Source organism: Homarus americanus, unplaced genomic scaffold (genome assembly GCF_018991925.1).
Source record: "Homarus americanus isolate GMGI-L3 unplaced genomic scaffold, GMGI_Hamer_2.0 scaffold22069, whole genome shotgun sequence".
Classification (NCBI taxonomy): Eukaryota; Metazoa; Arthropoda; class Malacostraca; order Decapoda; family Nephropidae; genus Homarus; species Homarus americanus.
The window spans coordinates 574,463-595,629 of NW_024736328.1; the positions used below are offsets into that span (position 1 = coordinate 574,463).

A 21,167-nucleotide genomic window follows, 5' to 3' on the forward strand; every position below is an offset into this window, starting at 1 on the left:
CATAAATTGCTCCCCACACCGCAGTATTATGTGTCGCAGTATTCAACTATGCAAACTCGCTCCATTTTTACAGGTAAGTTTATATTCTGCACATTTTTCTATCCCGGCCGATGCAGTGAAGGTCGACTTCCGCTTCATCTATCTGTTACTAAAACACACACACACACACACACACACACACTTGAATATTGTTACAAGGCTACAAGACTGATAATGTTTAATATTCAGAGAGTATCCCAGATATGAAGAGATGACTATCACCTTTCACCACCAACATTTGTCTTGATATACGACCTTCGTGTTGTGGTCTCCTACGGCTTAGTTGTCCAATGAAAATGGAAAGACACACACACACACACACACACACACACACACACACACACACACACACACCGAGTGAGCTAGTTTCATGTATCTTCCATCGTGGTAACGCAGTGGGAGAGAAAACTTTACGTCTGGGTGTATGTATGTATGTATGTATGTATGTATGTATGTATGTATGTATGTGTGTATGTACGTATGTAGGTATGTATTTTCCAGACAAATAATAATCACAACAAATAACGTGAGATAGTCAGTCACAATCATGAATAAAAAAAAGGAAAAAAAAAGACATTTTAAAGTTAATTAAAAACAAAAACACAATGAAAAAAAAGGCAACAACTGGTGTAATATTTCGTGAATTATATGTGAAATGTTTGTCAGTGTTTATAAATATCCCTCAGAGTTATATTACCTTTATTATAACAGATCAAAGGCTATATAATACTGATTACAATCGGATATATGCAATTTGCAACATGATGACAATTTAGATTAATTGCTTTAGGGCTTAAATAAAATACTAAATTAGAACAATAAGCGCTAATTAATGTATCAAAGAATTAATGGTGTTTTTATTGAGTGTAGCGGAATAAATTACATGGTGGTGTTTGTTTACATCATCAGCTGTTTGTCTGTATGTCTGTCTGTCTGTCTGTTGTAACTGTGGATCTGTCTATGTTTTTGCTGATATCTGATTCAGTCTGTGGTGTCGTGACAGGTGTGGTGTCGTGACAGGTGTGGTGTCGTGACAGGTGTGGTGTCGTGACAGGTGTGGTGTCGTCACAGGGCATGTTATATATGCTGCGTTTACCATTTACAAGTGTCATTCCAGAGAGAGGCCTGACGAGCGTGAGTGACGGCTCTCGTATCAGAAATTTTAATTAAGAGCCAAGACTCATTGAGGGAGTGACGGTGGTGATGGTGATAGTAGTAGTGGTGGTGGTGATAGTGTGGTAGTAGTAGTAGTAGTAATAGTATTTGGTGACGGTGGTGATGGTGATAGTAGTAGTGGTGGTGGTGATAGTGGTGGTAGTAGTAGTAGTAGTAATAGTATTTGGTGATGGTTATGGTGGTGGTAGTAGTAGTGGTGGTGGTGATAGTGGTGGTAGTAGTAGTAATAATAGTATTTGGTGATGGTTATGGTGGTAGTAGTAGTGGTGGTGGTGATAGTGATAGTAGTAGTAGTAGTAGTAGTAGTTTCACTCATCTGAATCATTAGCATTAATCTATAGGACAGATCAGACGGTGTCATATGAAGGTCTACTGTCTGTCTCTCCTCCACTACTGTCTCTCTCTGGTCGTGGACCACCATATCAATTCAACTGGGACAGACACACACAGACGACATAACAATCAATACGTAACGACTTGAAAATATTCCACAGACAACGATCCATATTTACCTTGATAACTGAAGCACTTGTTATCTTTCATACATATTTATACTGTATTTATTTATAAGTTCGATAGAAATAAATGACACGATGGCAATATTTAGGGAGTGTTCGCAGTCGCCGGGAGACAATGTAGCACTTTGGGTGAATGCTGCATAATTTTTTTACAAATCCGACTCTCACCAGCGGTTACAGTATGTTTTATATTTTGTGTTTAATATAAATCATCATTAGCCTCCACTATCGTCTCCCATGGTACATAACTAGTGTCGTGTGGAAAACTTTTGTCTACGACGTAATACTGGCAGCGTCTGAAATGTTCGTATGTTGGATTCTTCCGTAATGTTGATGTCTGAAAGCTTCTACCTCCTTAACTATGCCTCTCACTATATCACTGACACTAAAATATCATCAAAAATTACATTAACATTGCCCCTCATAACTGGAAGCAATTTTTTTTCTGCTAAAGTCAGTATAATTTTCACCTATGATTTTTACTAAGTTTGTAAATCCAAGAATCCAAGATATTGACCACAAGAAGAACTTCAGACTCACAGCACACTCAATACTGGGATGAACATTACGTCAGCGTCCCAGCTCACGTTAATACACCAACACTGTACCTCTTAGTGTAAAACTTTTCTCCTCACTATCGATATTACTGCCATCTTAAACCACTGACGACCACAGATAACACAGATAACAGTAACGGTGATCATTTTCTGCCTTTTTATATGACCACGATAACAATAATTGTGATCATATCGGGTTTATTTACACACACCAGAACAGTTATGAAGACTATACCAATTATCATATTCTATAACTTCAGATATTTATTCCTTAAGTCTTAATAAAATAGAAAATGGTAAAGGAACTCGGTAGCCAGATACTGTCCAGCCTTTGTTAAGAGTGGATATGTAACACTAATACAGCTTTGCCTAACCTAACCTAACCTAACCTAACCTAACCTAACAACACTGAAGTAAATTTACACCTTTTTATCATACACTATAAGGCTTGTTATCATTGTTCACGATGACCTCTAATGACCTTTGATAACTACAGTATACCTCTCAAGTCCCCTCCAAGTGTATTTTTTTTACCCTTACTATTATTCCTATATTTTTTTTTATGGAATATACGGAAAATAATGTCTGAAAGAAAAAAGGTCGACACTGGAGTTGACCTTTCACCTACTCCAAGACTTCAGTAGGCTAAAATATATTAAACATTTAGTTGTTCCAGGACTCGATCTGGGTGTGTAGGGGTATAGAGACTGGCTGTCTGTCTGTTTGTCTGTCTGTCTGTCCGTCAACCTGTCTGCCTGTCCGTCAATCTGTCTGTTTGTATCTCTACCGGTCCGTTTATCCGTCTATCCGTATATCTGTTTGTCTCCAGGTAAATAAATTCTGTCCACAGCGCACATTAAAACCAAACTTCACACACACACAAGTCTTCTCACACACAGTCCTCAAGCCCATCAAACTCTGCTCCCCGTACCAAGACTCACACCAGTTTACACTAGACACGGACACCTATGCTGAAGACGGTAAATAAACTCTCCATGACTCAAATATATATGACTGACCCATTTATATACCTGAATTATTGATCAGAAACAATAATAAAAGAGTGGATCTAATCTGTTAAAACCAATTATTAGTGAAACGTCTCTTTAAAACAACTTTACATGTTAGTCTTCATTAATTGATATGAGATTATTTTAAGCATGGAGCTAATTGATAACAGTCTGTATGTTCATAATATATATTACCTAGATGGATGATGCCAGTAATTTATGCAGTGAAATATTCGCCAACAAGTAACGTACTATGGAATCTATACCATTGATGTTTACACAGTGTAGTAATAGCATGCGTGTCACTACTCCAGTGGGCAAACAGTGTAATGTAGTGACGTTACCGATAAATGATCCGTCGCGTAAGTCACCGGAAGGTTATCGACTCACTGAACATGAAGTCAAATCACATCTCGAATATCCTCGCGCCTCGTCACGTTATCCCTCCCATCTGTCTTACCTAACTCCTCCTAAATCATCATCATCATCATCATCATCATCATCATCACCATCCTTCCAATGCCACTTCCTGCCACCAACTGGTTCTCAGAGCAGCAGCAGCAACAGTAACTAAAGCGTCAGTGGCCTCCCGTTCGTCTTGAAGTAACTAGGTTAGTTAACAACTGGCGTCCCATTGCTCTTCATTACCTTGGTCCCGGGAGGACAGGAGGGGGGCGTGGCGTGTCCTTCCCTCTGGGGTGTTCCTCTGCTGCTGTCCAGGAATTTGTTGGTGTCAGTGTGCTCAGTGAGGATCACCTTGGACCACTGTTGACCACAAGGAGTGAGGCAAGATGAGGAAGTGATATAAGCTGTCAGAAGGTCAACACAACGTAACCTTTTTATATATATATTCTGATATTTCACCGTGTGGAAATTGCTGTACCTGGCAATTATTTGAGGTTTGGGCCTTGTGTCAGGATACATTAACACAATACTTCTAGGTTTTATATCTCTGGGCATCCATCTGTTAATTGTACCTTTACTTTATACTTCAAGTTATATTTTTAGTCATGTGTCTGAATAAACTCCCTTAATTAATACCTGACTCTTTAACACCTTCTTCGTGCCTGTTGATCCCCTCTCCCCCCCCCCCTCACTCTCCTCCCCTTCCCCCTTACCCTCCACTCCCTGTCCCTTCCCCCTCCCTTCCCCCGTCCAGCCCCTCACCTCCCAGCACAACAACATAATAATAATCTCACCTCCACTCCTCGAAGGATCACTAAAAATAACATAGAGCGGAACAACTCGACTTTAGCATCAAATAAATTAGTGTTTACTGAGCGTAGAGGGAACAGCGGGGCTCTTCAGGGAGACGGAGACCGAGTAGTGGCCAGATAAATTCTCACTTCCACACACCTGACCACAGTACATATTCCCATGGTTTTTCTACGTCAATTATTTTATCTTAACTTTGAGATAAGAGAAAAACAGCCACTTACGACACGTTATCACAGTAAATTCGATGATATTCTGAATTTTATCCTTTTTTGTGCCGTAGCTTAAGTGAGACAGTGTGATGCCTTTTCACGTCACCATTTAGGGGAAAGTTTTACCATAAGAAGCTCTGTGAATCCGACAGCTGGATGTCTGGACTTGTCTTGCTTCCCTACGACACAGAAGACAAGTGATGTTAATTAGATACTGATAGGGCTATAACTTGTGCTGGTGGTACTACTACGACTAATAATAATAATAATAATAATAATAATAATAATAATAATAATAATAATAATAATAATAATAATAATAATAATAATAATAATAATAATAATAATAATAATAATAATAATAATAAGGTCTCACTAAAGATAATTATTCCAGGAGTATATATGACCTGAACACGGCTGGCATTTGCATATAAATATCCGATTATCACAGAGCAGAAAGAAATATTACACTGTGGATATTAAAAACATTTGCATATAAGTCCAATTCAGTTAATATTAATACATGGCACAGGAAAGAAAGTCATGGGAATCGACCTTATGTACTAATGAAGGATTTAACTCCGTCTAAAGAGATCTGAACTAATATAGACTTTTTACAGTATATTATGACGGTATAAAGAGTGTGTGAGGGTGTGTGTGTGTGTGTGTGTGTGTGTGTGTGTGTGTGTGTGTGTGTGTGTGTGTGTGTGTGTGTGTGTGTGTGTGTGTGTGTGTGTGTGTGTGTGTGTGTGTGGGGTGTGAGTGTGTGTGTGAGGTGTGTGTGTGTGTGTGTGTGTGTGTGTGTGTGTGTGTGTCGTACCCTCACATGTCCACCTTCAATTAGTCAGTACTAGGAACGGTCAGGTATACAGTCTACACACCTGTATCACTCCTCACAATAACATAACATAACACAGGAAAACATAACATAATACCATGCAATAACACCGTATAACAGAGTACAACATTAAATAACATGATATAACAAGACGTAACATGCCCTTAGTAGCCATAAACATGATATAATCTTAATATAGCATAACATAACACCATAACATTATAACAAAGCAACTCATAACGCGGCATGGCATTTTAACACGGCCACATAACACCCACAGTCACACTTAGTATAACATGGAGGCCCGGCTGACTGTCCGCAACCTGTCATCCAAGCGACAGTTTGTGTACAAAACAATTACCTTAATGTCCTGAATAATATTTTACTGGGAATGATATTACTGGTAACATTGTCAGGTGTGTGATGTGTTCTCCCACTGGTCCGGTATCAGGTGTGTGTCAGGTGTGTAATGGTAGTGTTGGGTAGATGCTTCGTGAAGTAATTGTCCTTAATATCAAGAACTCCTCACTCACTCACGCCTACTCCTTGCTGACCCTTCTTGTTACCTATTCTGGGCCACACTCCTACAAACACCCTCCCTCCCTCCCTCACGACTGGTTGGGAGGCAGGTGGCGGCCCCGCCCCACCCTTGTGAGCCATGACCGGCATCCTCTGTTAACAAGTTCAACACCCCATTCCTATCCCGGCTCCAGATTCTGAAAAGTTCCTATGTTAAGTATATCTCGTAAGTGACGATCCAAGAATGTATAAAACTGACCGTATTTGGCTAAGACAGCAACAACAACAACAGGTGGTGATAGTGGGCAGATGGTGGTGGGCTGGCGGTGACAGGTGATGGTAGGCAGGTGGGCACAGGTAATGGTAGGCAGGTGGGCACAGGTAATGGTAGGCAAGTAGTCATAAGTGGTGGTAGACAGGTGGTGGTAGTGGGCAGATGGTCGCGGGTTGTGGTAGTGGACAAGTGGTCACAGACGGTGATGGTTGGTACAGGTGGTCGCAGGTAGTGCTGGCGGGTACAGGTGGTCGCAGGTGGTCACAGGTACTCAGAGTAATCAAGGCCGACTAAAATCTCTCCCCTGTATGCCATTCAATTTTCACAACCCATTTATGAGATTGGACGTAACTTCAGGTCTAGATATATATATTTTTTAAACAAATGTTGACCTTCGAGTTACTGCCCCACGATCGACTATATAATATTTGCAGTAGTAAATATCGTTTTATGTATTGCGTCAGATATACGTCAAAATGACTTTAGGGTAAATATGAATATGTGTGTGTGTGTGTGTGTGTGTGTGTGTGTGTGTGTGTGTGTGTGTGTGTGTGTGTGTGTGTGTGAGATGCATTTCATTTCCCTCTAGATAAGTGATCTCAGTTATAACGAGTTAAAAACGCTCTCAAAACTCCAGTCAGAGATGAAAAGTTAACACAGGAAGTTTTGAAAATCCGTCTATGTTCAGTAGTTTAAATTAACCAGTTAGACGGGCTTTTATATCTCCAGTTGGGGTGAAAAATATAAGTTAACGAAGGAAATTTTGAGAGTCGGGAAGATGTAGCCTCCTTCCTAGGTGGTCAGTCTGGTGTGAACAGATAACTGACCTGACCCTACCCTCCACTACCTCTCATCCACCCCCTCCATCAACGCCCCGTCCAACTTTTCCCTCTCTGTTTACCTTTCTTCTCATTCTGTTCATCGTTTTTATTTCTTTTCTTTGTCTATTATCGCTTCTTTTTCCCCTGTTCGGTGTTTTTTCCATCTTCTTCTTGTCGTCCTTATCTTTTTCAGTTCCTCGTTTATTTCTTTCCTATCATTCGTCCTTTCTCCCTCCCCCCTCTCTCTCCCTCTCTCTCTCGTCTTCATCATCCAATTTTCTTTTATTCTCGTCCTCCAGTCATATATATATACACAAACTAACCTATAATATGAGTTTTGTAAAGTGTAACACCAACACATCAAAGAACCATATGTCGTAAACACTCGTCCAGGTAGATTTAGTTCATATACCTGGCCTCACCTGTGTCATAGCCGGGAGCACTGACACACGCATCATCATTGAGCTGTTCTTATACAGGTAAACAGCCGCTTTCTCTCTCCTTTCTTCACAAACGCACTCTCTCTTTCTCTGTCTATCACCCTTTGTCTCTTACTTTACTCTTTTTCTCGTCAGATATAGAGAGAAACGTCTCTCTCTCTCTCACCGCCCTAAGTTTTCACGTCAGTCAGGCCGTCCCGAGCATCAAGATAAGCCCTTAGGGGACCATAACCCGCGACAAAAGTTTAGGTAATGTCGGGGCGTGGGTTTAAATGCCCACTGAGCTCTATGTTAGACTGGGAAATGGGTCTTCCCCCCATAGCCGTTTTCTGTTGTAACCACATCTTTTAATGCCCATTTTCTGTTGGAAAGGTTGTTCCTATGCCCTATTTTCTGTTGTAAAGGGATTCTCTCTACCTTATTTCCTCTGGCAGTCTATGAAATGTGTGACGCGAAATTACTGACTGGAGAAAGACGAGAAGAGGAATTTAACGCTTTGATCGTCTTCTGGGCCGCGCTGAGCTGCCAGGACAAGAACACCCCACACACACACACACACACACACACACACACACTCACACACACACACACACACACACTTCATATTTTCCAGAACTCAGCAGGAAACTCTCTCTCTCTCTCTCTTTTCCTCACCATCTGCCCTTTTTTACCTCTTTCCTGCGTTTGTCCTCTCCCACTGCCTCTTACCTCCTCCCTCTCTCCCTGTTTCTCACTTCCTCCCCCACTCCTGCCTCTCACCTTCCTCTTCCCTCACTCTCACTTGGTCCTCGAGGGGGCGTCTGGCACGAGAGGTTGGGGGGGGGTCCTCACACACCCTCGCTGGACAACACCAATCCCTTAACTGTACTCAGACACGCATAGTCCTCTGCCTCTGTGTATTCTGTGGCACTCTGTGTACAATGACCGTGTGTATACTGTGTGTCGTTAGTGTATACCGTGTTTATATGTACACTATGCCCCTCAGTGTAAAGCTCCTGTCTATATAATGACATTTAATGTACAGCAGTGACCTGGGTACACTGTGGCAGTCAAGGTACAAAGTAAATGTATACACAGGCACCCAAATGTACAACAACTATGTACACTGTCACTCATTGTACAGTATCTTGACTCTTCTTAAACCCACTCACCTGTATTACTGTAGAGAGCGTTAGACCCGTGCAGGAGAAATTTACGATACGAGGTTTGTCTATATGTTGTTGGACAGAGAAAGTATTGACAAAAGACTCAATAGTTTTAACCTGGCAAAATTATACTTTTTCTTACCTAGAGTAAACTTGGAATCTATTTTCGTTAAAGTAATGACTATTGGCCTCTAAATAAGCATATCATTATCGCTGCTGGTATCAAAATGCAAAAAGTAGGTAAGGTAAGGTAAGGTAAGGTAAGGTAAGGTAAGGTAAGGTAAGGTAAGGTAAGGTAAGGTAAGGTAAGGTAAGGTAAGGTAAGGCGTGAGGGTATATTCGTGCGGTCAGTATAACCCTAACGTCTTCAGGACCAGAAATAGTTTAACGCTGTCTGGCCACACAAAGCGAAATCCTATAGGGAACAACACAACTGTCTCTCCTAAGTGTAAAGTTGTCGCTGATAGTTTGTCTTTCACGTGTCGTACTGTCTGCATATATGTGTTTCTTTCCCACATATCTATCTCTCTCTCTGTCTCCTTGTCTCAATCTCTCTCGTTTTCTCTCTCCTTGAATTAGAATCTAGATACACATGGCTCCGGTGTCTTATAGGTAAAGCATCGTATAATTTACCTGAAATACATTGGCTCTTTTTAGACACTTTTTGTGACCGGGAGAACATACTCAAACTTGGTTCATCTATAACCTAGTCGAGGAAACTATTGGACAAAACCAGTTTAAAAGTTCAGAGTCCAGGTGACCAGGCTGGAAGTGTGGTGGGGGTAGGGTGGGATGGGGTGGGGTGGGCTGGGGTGAGGTGAGGTGTTGGGCGGAAACAGGGCCAGGCGGGTGTGGTTAGGTAAGAAGGAGGGAGGCTGAAAGCGAAGGAGACGAGGGGGGGGGGGGGGGTAGAAGGAGGTTTGTAAAAGGTTGTGTGGAGAAGAAAGGTGAAGACGGAGAAGGGAGAGGGAAATCTGGGAACAGAGGAACGGAGTGAAGGAGGGGGAAGTGTGGTGGGGAGTGCAGGGGAAGGGATGAAGAGGAAAGTGGGATAAGGTGTGGTAGAGCGGGGGGAGGAAGGGTGATGTGTGGTAGGAGTAGAAGGGAGGGGGTTGGTCAGGTGACGTGTGGTGGGGAGAGGAGTGGACGGGAGCAGCTGGTGGGGGAGTGGAAAAGCTGGTGGGGAGGGGTCAGATAGGCAGGTAGGGTGTCGCCGCTTAACACCTGTTCACCGCCACTGCTCATCTTCACACGGTACTTATAACCCTCCTGTTTTTTTAATCGGATTTTGTTATCTGTTCTGATCTGAGGTGTTTGAGGGGGGAGGACTGTTCTCCTGGTGGTAGTAGTGGTGGTGGTAGTAGACAGCGTAGTAGTGGTATTGATGGTGGTGATTTTAGCAAGTTACTTTACGCCATTTGTCTCCAGTAATTGGGGACGTGGATGTTAATCAATTTGCAGATCGTGTTCCGGGGTAATGTTTAGTCAGTGCAATTGGCGAGCTGTTCGGTTCTTCTTGGATTATTCCTTGACACTGGGTCGTACAGCTCGTTAACTTAAGTGTGTGGTTGTTGTATTGGCGACAGCTTCTGCACCTTAAACAAATTCACGCTTAGGTGACGCTAGTGCAACCATTATATAGTATGAATAAAGGTGGTGGTGGTGATATAGTTAATGATAAAAAATATAGTGGTGACTTTCTGTGTCTCTATCTCATTCGTTCTCTGTCTCTCCTTATTCCCCATCTTCTTTATCCATTTCTCTCTTCCCTCTCTTCTTCTTCTCTCATCTTCTCTATCTCTCCCTCCCCTTCCCCCCCAACACACCCGCGACCAGTAATCCATAACACTCTCCCACACAGCCTCTGCGGTGGACGTGGTCTGCCTTCCATCGTGTTATTGAGCCACTGAGCCCCTCCTTCTCAAAGGCGGCTTCCATCTTGAGAATTTCAAAGTTTCTTTCTTCTCCCACATCTTGAAGACTAGTGCGAGTGAGAGGGGAAACTCCGTCCTCCAGATCCCTCACTCCCCTGGCGAAGACCCCCCAAGGTGACGCCCAGGGAGGTCTTAAGAGGGTCTTTGTCAGTCTTGGGGTAAATAAGTAAGGTTGTCGGGAGGACGGCAAGGAATGAATGGCTCTCTTGTGTCTATAAACTATGAGATGTGAGGACTTGTTGTAAGTGTGTGTGTGCGTGTGTGTGTGTGTGTGTGTGTGTGTGTGTGTGTGTGTGTGTGTGTGTGTATGTGTGTGTGTGTGTGTGTGTGTTGTGTGTGTGTGTGTGTGTGTGTGTGTGTGTGTGTGTGTGTGTGTGTGTGTGTGTGTGTGTGTGTGTGTGTGTGTGTATGTGTGTGTGTGTGTGTGTGTGCGTATTGTGTTGTAAGTGTTGTGTTGTGTTTAGGGTGAGGAAAGGGACATTCCAACATTGACTGGTCGACAGACTGTCTATAACTAACTAGTAAGCAAACAGTCCTGCAAACTTTTTGTCTAGAAACTATTTGGGTGACTGGTTGGCTGGCTAGAGGGTATCTAACTATCTAGCTCCATTGCAATCCGGCTCGTAAGTCGAAAATAAAAATATCCGTATAAATTGTAGCTATGAAATTCTACAGGTAGGAGAGTCGCTGGTTGTAGAGACGTTATATTTACCTGAGGGTGTTGGTTCGACTCACACCCTCACCTGCTGGGAGTGTCAGCAGCGGCCACCTCCCCACACCTGGTCGTGACCCATCTCTTTTGCAGGTACACCAAAATTCCTACACCTGCTACCGAAATACACACCTTATGTTACCTTTATATTATTACCGTGTGTAGTTTACCATAGTGAATATATACCTTTTAGAATAGATAGTTCGTAATTATGAATACCCACTAGCCTTCTTCGGTATACATACATAAATATACACTTTTATAAACATAAGATTCGTTATATAAAAATCCCAACACTACACACAATTATATTTCATTACAAAAGCAATCCCGATCTATTACACAAGTTATCTCTGCTTCACGAACGCTTCACAATCCCCTGAGTGTTATTATCTTTTAAAGAATGTTTTAATTAATCTAATTTATTTTAGATTTTGTTAATTAGTTGATAATTGTGGGTGAAATTTGTTGATAATGAGGGTAGCGAGTCGTGAGGTGAGTTGGTTCCTTTGATCAGGTAAAATTAATTATGCACACCCCATGATGAGGAGGTTTACTTTGTGTGGTGATGATACTTTGAAGTGATACTTTGAGGTGATACTTTGTGGTGATACTTTGTGGTGATACTTGGGGTGATACTTTGGGGTGATACTTTGGGGTGATACTTTGGGGTGCTACTTTGGGGTGATACTTTGGGGTGATACTTTGAGGTGATACTTTGTGATGATACTTTGGGGTGATACTTTGGGGTGATATATTGATATTGGTTCTATGTGTATATACTTTGCTTCCATGTGCGTGTCTAAGATGGGTCCGTGAGCGTTTTTATGTGTAGCCACGTATCTTATGACTGTGAGTGAGGGGGGGGAGGAGGGCGAGAGAGGAGGGCGAGAGAAGAGGGCGAGAGAGGAGGGCGAGAGAAGGCGAGTGGCCAAGTTGAGGAAAAGTTCGTCCATACATTGAAAAGTTATTGTATTCACAAAGAAGATGATATAGACGATGACGATGACGATGACGATTCTACAAACATTTATCAAACTTCCTACGGGGGAAAAGAGTTTATTTAGACTACTGTAATATTTATGAAAAGATGGTAAGTGAAGGTGAACCGCTGAAGTTTGGAGAGATTCTTCCCACACACACAGGGTAACTCCCAGGTCCAGACTTCTTCAAGAACAATAATTCCTTCATCCTCGACACAAACTTTGCACTAAGTCAACACAAGTTATGAGGATGTCAGAGCTGTTGAGACAACCTACGTGGTCTGAGTCAGTATATCTTCTCTCTCTCTCTCTCTCTCTCTCTCAATATAGTACAATGTATCTCTCACTTTCATACACAGTCTCTCTCTCTCTCTCACAACCAGACACTGTTTCACTCATCAACCCTGATTTAGGTAGTCGAAAATGAGAGAGAGATTAAGAGATAGAGAGAGATTAGAGAGAGAGAGAGAGAGAGAGAGAGAGAGAGAGAGAGAGAGAGAGAGAGAGAGAGAGAGAGAGAGAGAGAGAGAGAGCTGATTTCATATTGTATTTTCCGTCTCACTCACAGATCAAAGAGACAAAATTGGTTTTAATTGGCCGTTGGAGCGTAACTGATTAACCTGGTTTACTTAATATCTTCCGGACCACTGAGCTAATGAAGGCGACTCATCCTTTTGTTCCTGATTGGCTTATTTCACCTGATTGGCTTAGCTTAGTTCAGGTTCCTCACTCCTTTCTGATCACCTGGTTTTGTTCCTCCATGGCTTAGCTTTGTTTTGACCCTACCTGATATTAGTTAATTTATGTACCTGATTTATTTTAGTTAACCTATCTGACTTAGTTCACCTGGTTGGTTTATTCTTAACAGCAATGACTTTGATCTTTGACCCTCAGACCCCCACCATACAGACACAGACATCCCGGGTCAAAACTAAAGAGTAATCTAAATATTCTCTTAATAACTCAGGTAACAGAGGAAATGAATTATGATGTTCAAGGTGTCATTATGTGTGTGTGTGTGTGTGTGTGTGTGTGTGTGTGTGTGTGTGTGTGTGTGTGTGTGTGTGTGTGTCATTCATAACTGGATAATACATACCAAGTTTCTCTCTCACAGGTCCTAGTGTTGGTGTGGAAGCGGTCCAGGTGTTGGAGGGGAGTCCCATGGTGGAGACGAGGAACTCTCCAACATACCCTCCTCCTAGTGTCTTCCTCCACCACATCTACTCCCCCACATCCCTCCACCGTCCACTTCAATACTCCCCAGCATCCCTCCTCCAACACACCTACTCCACCAAAGTACTCCATCAATCTCGAGAACGACAACAATCACCACCTCTTGTATCTCCAACACTCCACCAGTCACCCCATCCAGTCTCCGATGCACTCCCAGGTAACCACCACTACCAGTCACCTCTGCTACAGTCACCACCACACTCTGGGAGGCTCCAACAGTTACAAGGGGGACTAAAGAAGACTGGGTTCAGGTTCGAGATGGAGAAAAAGAGGGAGAGAAGTGAGGAGGAGGAGGAGGAGATGGTGGAGAGAATGAGTGAAGAGGATGAACAGAAGGAGAAAGAGAGGGAGACTGGTGAAGAGGAGGAGAAGGCAGAAAGGGAGAGTGACGAGGGAGAGAAGCTGCTGGCTGGAGTCAACAGCCTAAAGAGTCAGCCAAGTGGAAACTGGCCTCAGGCAACAGGCGGTGACGAAGACGACGACGGAGGAGGAGGAAGAGAAGGGAGAGAAGAGAAGACAAGAGAGAACAGTAGAAGAGAGAGAAAGGAAAGGAAAATGGATATAGAAAGGAAAGACAAAGACGAGAGAAGGATTGAGATTGAAAAACAGATTAAAGAAGAGAGGAAGAGAGGAGAAAACTGGAAGGGGAATCATTATAAGGAGCGATTTTTAGTGTCGGATCTGCCTTTGACATCAACTCTGAGACGAAGTGAGATAAAAGAGGAAATACCAGCTAATGATACTGAAGGGAAACAGAAGGAGGATGATAAAGATGGTGTCAAGGAAGGAAAGGATGATGAAGAAGGTGTTAAAGAAGGAGAGGATGATGAAGAAGGTGTCAAGGAAGGAGAGGATGATGAAGAAGGCGTCAAGGAAGGAGAGGATGATGAAGAAGGTGTCAAGGAAGATAATAATGATAAGAAAGTTGAAGAGGAAAAAGAATTTGTTGAAGAAGACAAAGAAGGTGTAAGCGAAAGAGAAATAGACAGTGATGAAGACAAAGAACATGATAAAGAAACAAAAGAAGAAGAAAAAGAAGGCAACACTAAAGATGGAGATGAAATACAGATAAGACAGGATACAAATAATGATAATGAAGATGTTAGGAAAAAAAAAGAAGAAAAAGAAGAAGGAGAAAATAAGAGAGAAATTAAAGATCGCAAAAAGAATATACAAGAACAAGAATATGAAGAACCAGGCACTCACAAAACACACGATAAAAGGGGAGAAAGCATAGAAAACACCAAACAAGAAGAAGAGGGAAAACAAGAAAGAGATGATAATGATGAGAATAAAGCAACACGATCTCAGCATGATAGATCACAGGATATAAACAGGACCATGATACATCCCATAACAAGTTTGGAGAACACTAGCTGGCTCAGGTCACCTTCACCTACAGGACGCCAAGATCACGCGGAACCTGGATTAGGGGACCAGCTGGCCAGAGACGACACCTGGCAAATGGACCGCCTACACCATCGAGTTTTGAGGTGAGTTACAGAATTGAGACGTTTTTATTTTGAGAGAGAGAGAGAGAGAGAGATAGAGAGAGAGAGAGAGAGAGAGAGAGAGAGCATGTCATCATTTCATTATACATTACATCATTACTGTGTGTCTTCATTATATGTACAAAATCATGTCATCAGTGTATATATGTCGTAATTACACACTATAAACACATCACACCATCAGCTATAATACCACTATAAGCACATCACACCACCTATCACATCACTATAAGCACATTATCATCACCTATCACATCAGTATAAGCACATTATCATCACCTTAACGGGTCATCAATAAGGCGTTAGGTCACCACAACTTCACCAGGTATCTTAAGGATCAATACCTTAAGAAATAATTTGATTAATGACCTCAATCTCTTCAGGTATTCAGCTTCACGACGGATTTTTTTCATTACATTCTCATTGGCTATTTTGGTGTTGATAATTTATTCTTATTGTGGTTGAATGTGGGTGAGCCAAATCCGTAGACTTGTTGGTAAATATTCGTTTTATTTACCAACCTTTAGATTTATTTTTTCCCCAGGATGTTCTAGAGGAGGTTCGACGTGTAGGAAAATATCAGCGTCTCACATAATACTGGTGATAAAAGTTTCCCGAGCGAGCACCTGTGCGTGGCCGCTAATGACGTCATTAAGGTGTTGGCAAGGCGACCAGATAGCAAGGGAAGATGTGTTGAGGGGGGGGTTTGTGTGTGGGGGGGAGGGGCGGGGAGGGGGGCAGTGGGGGTGGTTTTGTGTGTTGGGAAGGTAGGAGGTGAATGAGTGTTGGAGGGGAGGAATGAAGTGGTTGTGTGTTGGAGGAGGGAAGAGGTGGTTGTGTGTTGGAGGAGGGAGGAGGTGGTTGTGTGTGTGTGAACCTCATTAAAAAAAACGTCAAAATTGTGAATGTCATCCTCAGAAGGCCGAACCCCACCTTGAAGTGATAGTGTAGTGGATGTAGTATAGATGATAGTATAGTCACGAACAGAGGCTATATGCTTCTCCTCTTAAACAAACCTGGGCAACACCGGGTTTCCCAGGAAGTGAAATATATCGAACACCAATTACAAGATGTCTCTGTAGTGTTTACAGTCTATTTCAGTGATATAAGATTTGAAAGTGTTTTGTTTGCTTTCCAGATCTCGAGTTCCAGGGAAGATGATACTTGTTTCAACTTCCAGTTTCCATGATTTATAGTACCAAATGCCACATATTTGTCCCAGTGTCCAGGAGAGTTTTAAGCTCTAGAGAACTTTAAATTAGTTCCAGTTTTCAGGAGATTTTCTTGTACTAAAGAACTCATATTTGTTCCAGTTTCCAGGAGGCCTCAATAACTAAGTAGCTTTTTCAGCTTCCAGAAAGGTTTCAATAACTAATTTAATGTTTTATAACTAGTTTCCAGGAATCTTTACAGTTATTAATAACTTCAAATCTGTTATAACTGTCGTGTTATTACAGTTGTTTACTAAAGTTCCTACTCCTGCAGCCGAGGCGTCGAAAGGAACAAGTTGGTGGTGAGGACGAGGAGATCTGGCCAACACCTCCCCTCTCTTCCCTCACTATACCTCTCCCCTGTAACCTCCCTCAACTTCCCCTCACCCGTCTCCTCTTCCACCTTCTCCTTCCCATCCTCCAGGCATCTGTCCTCCTCTTTACCGCTCTCCCTCTCACTTGAACCTCCTCCTCCCCCAGCTTCCTCCTCCTTCTCTTCCTCCTCCTCCTCCTCCAATGACCCTTCCTCAACACACCCACTCCAACGCCCCTCGTCGATCTCACCCACCACGTCGTCCCCTCAAGCCCCCATCACCACTTCAACACCCACGACAACATTACCACGCCTACCTACTCCATCACCATGCACCGATACACTGTCACCACGCCTTCCCACCCCTCCGCCACGCCAGTTCACGCCATCACTCCGCTTGCCCACGCCATCAGGAGGCCCAGGCACGCCCCACAAGACTGGTGCTCAGGCCGTGGTGCGAGAGTCCTCAAGACGTGCTGAGACTACTGCTGCTGTAGACGACATGCAAGGTAAAGTATCACGAGCCTCGGTGTGTGTGTCTGTGTGTATGTGTGTGTGTGTCATAAATCGTCCAGGAACTCATTTAATCAGGAAACCACAATCTGTAGAGAGTTAAACCATTGTCCTTAAAGAACTAAAGCAAGAGTCCGTAGTACTCAAAGGTACAAACTATTGTTCTCAAATGGTAGTTATTATTATTATTATTGTCATTATTATCATCATCGTCATCATCCTGAAGAATTATCTCCTAGAATAAAAATAAATACGAAATACGAAATAGATTAACAAATATCATCAAAATCTTTTAGTCCTATAAATAAATTTTAATCTAGTCTGTTAACAAAATTGATATTAATAAAACTAACTAGTAGTGACGAGCCATATCCCTAGAGGCAGCAAAACAATATATACTGGAGCGAAAAAATCTTAAGAGTATTAAGAGGTATATATAACTCAGACCGCTCTACTAAGCCAACTAAACCCACTCAGCCCACTAAGCCCACTCAGCCCACTCAGCACAGTCACGTAGCTTCCAATGATACAATGTAAAAAATATGGTACAAATACATCAATATACAAGGACTATATTGTTTAATGAACTATTACTAAAATTTGTACAGGGACAAAATCGTCATATGTGTTCCCCTATGCTATACTAACCCAATTCTCACTATGTGTTATGTTTTGATGATGGAGAACTGAACTAAAAACAAACACGAGGAAGTTAAATAAAAACAATAAAAAAAACACTGGATAAAATTCAGATTAAAAATAAATAAAAAAACCAACAACAAAAATAGAATAATCTAAAATATTCTATAGACAAAACCAAACAAAACCTTTATTTTTTTTTTTATCAAACGCCTTTAAAAGAGAAGTCAATACCCTCTCTCTCTCCCTCTCTCTCTTTTATTTATGGTATTCACTACTTAAAAAAAATATGGAGGTAACTGTGGCTTAGGTGCGCCGGTGTCTATAAACCGATTATGGCGGTAAAAAAAAAATGAAAGGAAAAAAATGAAATGAAAAAAATGAAATGAAAAAAATGAAAAGAAAAAAAATGAATCCCAAAAAAGAATTAAATATTTTCAAATGGTTTAAAAGACGAAGGGGTCAAACAAGAGATAAAGACACAACTATAGGTTTATATTAATAGTCATGAGAGATATATGTGACGCTGGTTTATATATGATGTATATATAGGATGTAAATGTAAATAAGAAGTAAATGGTAAATAAATTGAAAAAAAAAACAGGTAGAAAGATAAGTAAAACGACAGAAAGAGACAGACAGACAGACACAGACAGACAGAAAAAATACAGACTAATTTAAAGAGACAGACAGATAGAAAGACAAACAGACCGGGAACTAAACAGACAGTCACACAAACAAACACAGACAAACCGAAAACCATAGGACACACCAAAAGCCTCGCTGCTGCCCCCCCACACACCAGATCGTTGCCACCTCGGAATATCCCAACACAATTTTTATTACCCTTCAGCAGACAGAAATTTGACCACGACTCAGTAACCATCTGTCTGTCTGCCTGTCTGTCTGTCATCATTCTCAAAGTCTGTAATATGGCGAATTTTTCTAGTAACTCAATATAAAAAAAAAACCTAATTAATTAATGTATCTAGTTGTAGTTTAATACACTATAATTGTATGTATTATTTAGCCATCAACTGAGGTAAGACGTCCAGGTAAGGAGACCAGGTAAGGAGATCAGGTAAGGAGACCAGGTAAGGAGATCAGGTAAGGAGACCAGGTAAGTGTGTTCTTGTAATCTTTAGTTATCAGGAATATACAGTGTTGGAACCTTTGCTAATCTAGACTTAGGGTTTACTCCACACACACACACACACACACAAGCCAAGGTCATAGTATCCTGACTGAATCTCATCATACTACGCTAGACTGAAAAGTTTTATAACAATAATAATACGAATAACACATAAATAAATGAACAAACATATATATAAACTTACAATATACATAAACAAACATCCATACAGACATACCTCAACCTATACACATGAAAAAATACATAGAGTATACTTAAATGAATCGGGCATTTTTTTCCTGATAAGAAATGTCGGAGTCTAAGATATATTACTTTCTGAGCACTCTGAACTGATTACTTCCATAAACAAACATCCATACAGACATACCTCAACCTATACACATGAAAAAATACATAGAGTATACTTAAATGAATCGGGCATTTTTTTCCTGATAAGAAATGTCGGAGTCTAAGATATATTACTTTCTGAGCACTCTGAACTGATTACTTCCGTGTGTGGTAGGGGTGTGGTAGGGGTGTGGTAGGGGTCTGTGGTAGGAGGTGTGGTAGGGGTGTTTAGGTGGGGGGGTGGGGATGAGGGGTGTGGGTAGGGGTGTGGTAGAGGTGTGGTGTGTGGTAGAGATGTGGTAGGGTGTGGGGGTGTGGTAGGTGTGGTGTAGGGGTGTTTTAGTGGGGTGGTGGTGAGGTGGTGGTAGATGTGTAGGGGTGCGTGAGATGTGGTAGGGGTGTGGTAGAGATAGGTGTGGTAGGGGTGTGGTAGGGGTGGTGGGTGTGGTAGGGAGGATGTTTCCAAGAACGAGGTTGGTGTGTGTGTGTCTGTGTGTGAGTGTGTGTGTGTGTGTGTGTGTGTGTGTGTGTGTGTGTGTGTGTGTGTGTGTCACTTATTTAACTCGAGCTAAATATCATAAACGCGGCGTCTAATTTAGTTTATGTATTAACTCCTTCAATAATAAACCAAAAGAAGATTTTAATGAGTCTATTTTTGTCTAAGAGGCTTTAAGTTATTTCAATTTTCTTACTATGGAAACACTGATCGTTTCGCCATTAGAACTGTTTGTAGTTAGTTCCCAAGTCGACGCCATTATGATCGTAATCTTCGTGTTGTAATATAAACTGAACCATTCAAATACATTAGTGAGTGAAAAGTAATATACCATAATAACCACGAAGAATCCATCACTGTGTTAACTGGATCCAACCTCATATCTTCTTTGGGACAGGAAAAATTAACAGGTGATCCATTGAGAATCCATCATGGAGTCGTAATTTAATCCAACTCTATAAATGCAGCCTCACGTCACCAGCGGCGGGGGAAAAATTAATATAAGAACGTTTAAGAATCCATTTTTGAGTCGTAGCTTAATTGAACCATTTACTGAGGTCCTCACATTTCCAGTTAGGAGGATTTTTTTTTTAACGTAGGAACCTCTGAGAGTCGTAGTCCAGGTGTGGTGTTCTCAGGCTCTGGGTTCACCTGTTTAATAATAACGCCATAATGGGAGGTGGAGGAACACCTAGTTGATACTGATAGTTCTGCAACACCTCCGGGAAGGGGAGGGGGGTCAGTGTTGATGGCTGAGGTGGTGGTAGTCGCTGGTGTTGGTGGTGAAAGTGACAGTGATTCTTGTTGTTGTGGAAGGTGATGGTGGTTGTAATGCTCGTAACTTGTCAACATTAATTTCACACTAACACCAATCCGGACTCCTGCTTCCCTCTCCCACTTACCAGATTACAAAGTCAAAAGATTGTCAAGAATAAAACACAGTTATACAAGTTTTATCATCAGTTTCAACCCCCCCTCCCCACCCCCACACACAGATGTAAACTCTTAATTTAGTATCTAATCTATACTCAGTGTAAAACAATAAATATCCATGAAAGTAAATTACAACACGTGGTTATGTCACCCTCGTTAAGCGTCACTGATAACTTGTACATCTAGTAATTGGTGTTGTTAGCTGTCGTTAATCTGACGCTGGCTTTATGTCTAGTGTTTAGAGTAGAAGATTATAGAAGGGATATTTCTATTTATTTATCTGTCTGTCAGTCTGTGTGTGTGTGTGTAATATTTATATATATGATGGTGTGTGATTGGGGGATGTGAGAGGGAAGTTTGGGAAAAGTTACAGGCAGATGGAAGAGGTCGAGGGAAGTTGATGGAGGGTATCTAGAAGGCGGGATGAACAGACAACTATAAT

At 41.7% G+C, this 21,167-nt stretch overlaps 1 protein-coding gene across 4 annotated transcripts in view; it reads left to right on the forward strand.

Annotated features, from left to right (window-relative positions):
• Window positions 1–13,511: 13,511 nt before the first annotated feature.
• LOC121872153 (Down syndrome cell adhesion molecule-like protein Dscam2) overlaps window positions 13,512–21,167 on the forward strand; it is an 87,303-nt gene continuing 79,647 nt past the window's right edge. For all 4 annotated transcript variants that reach the window (XM_042374829.1, XM_042374831.1, XM_042374830.1 and 1 more), the window contains exons 1-2: window positions 13,512–15,119; window positions 16,623–17,170. In XM_042374829.1, the coding sequence (XP_042230763.1) occupies window positions 13,555–15,119; window positions 16,623–17,170 (2,113 nt within the window). In that variant the 5' untranslated portion in view covers window positions 13,512–13,554. The remainder of the gene's footprint in view (window positions 15,120–16,622; window positions 17,171–21,167) is intronic.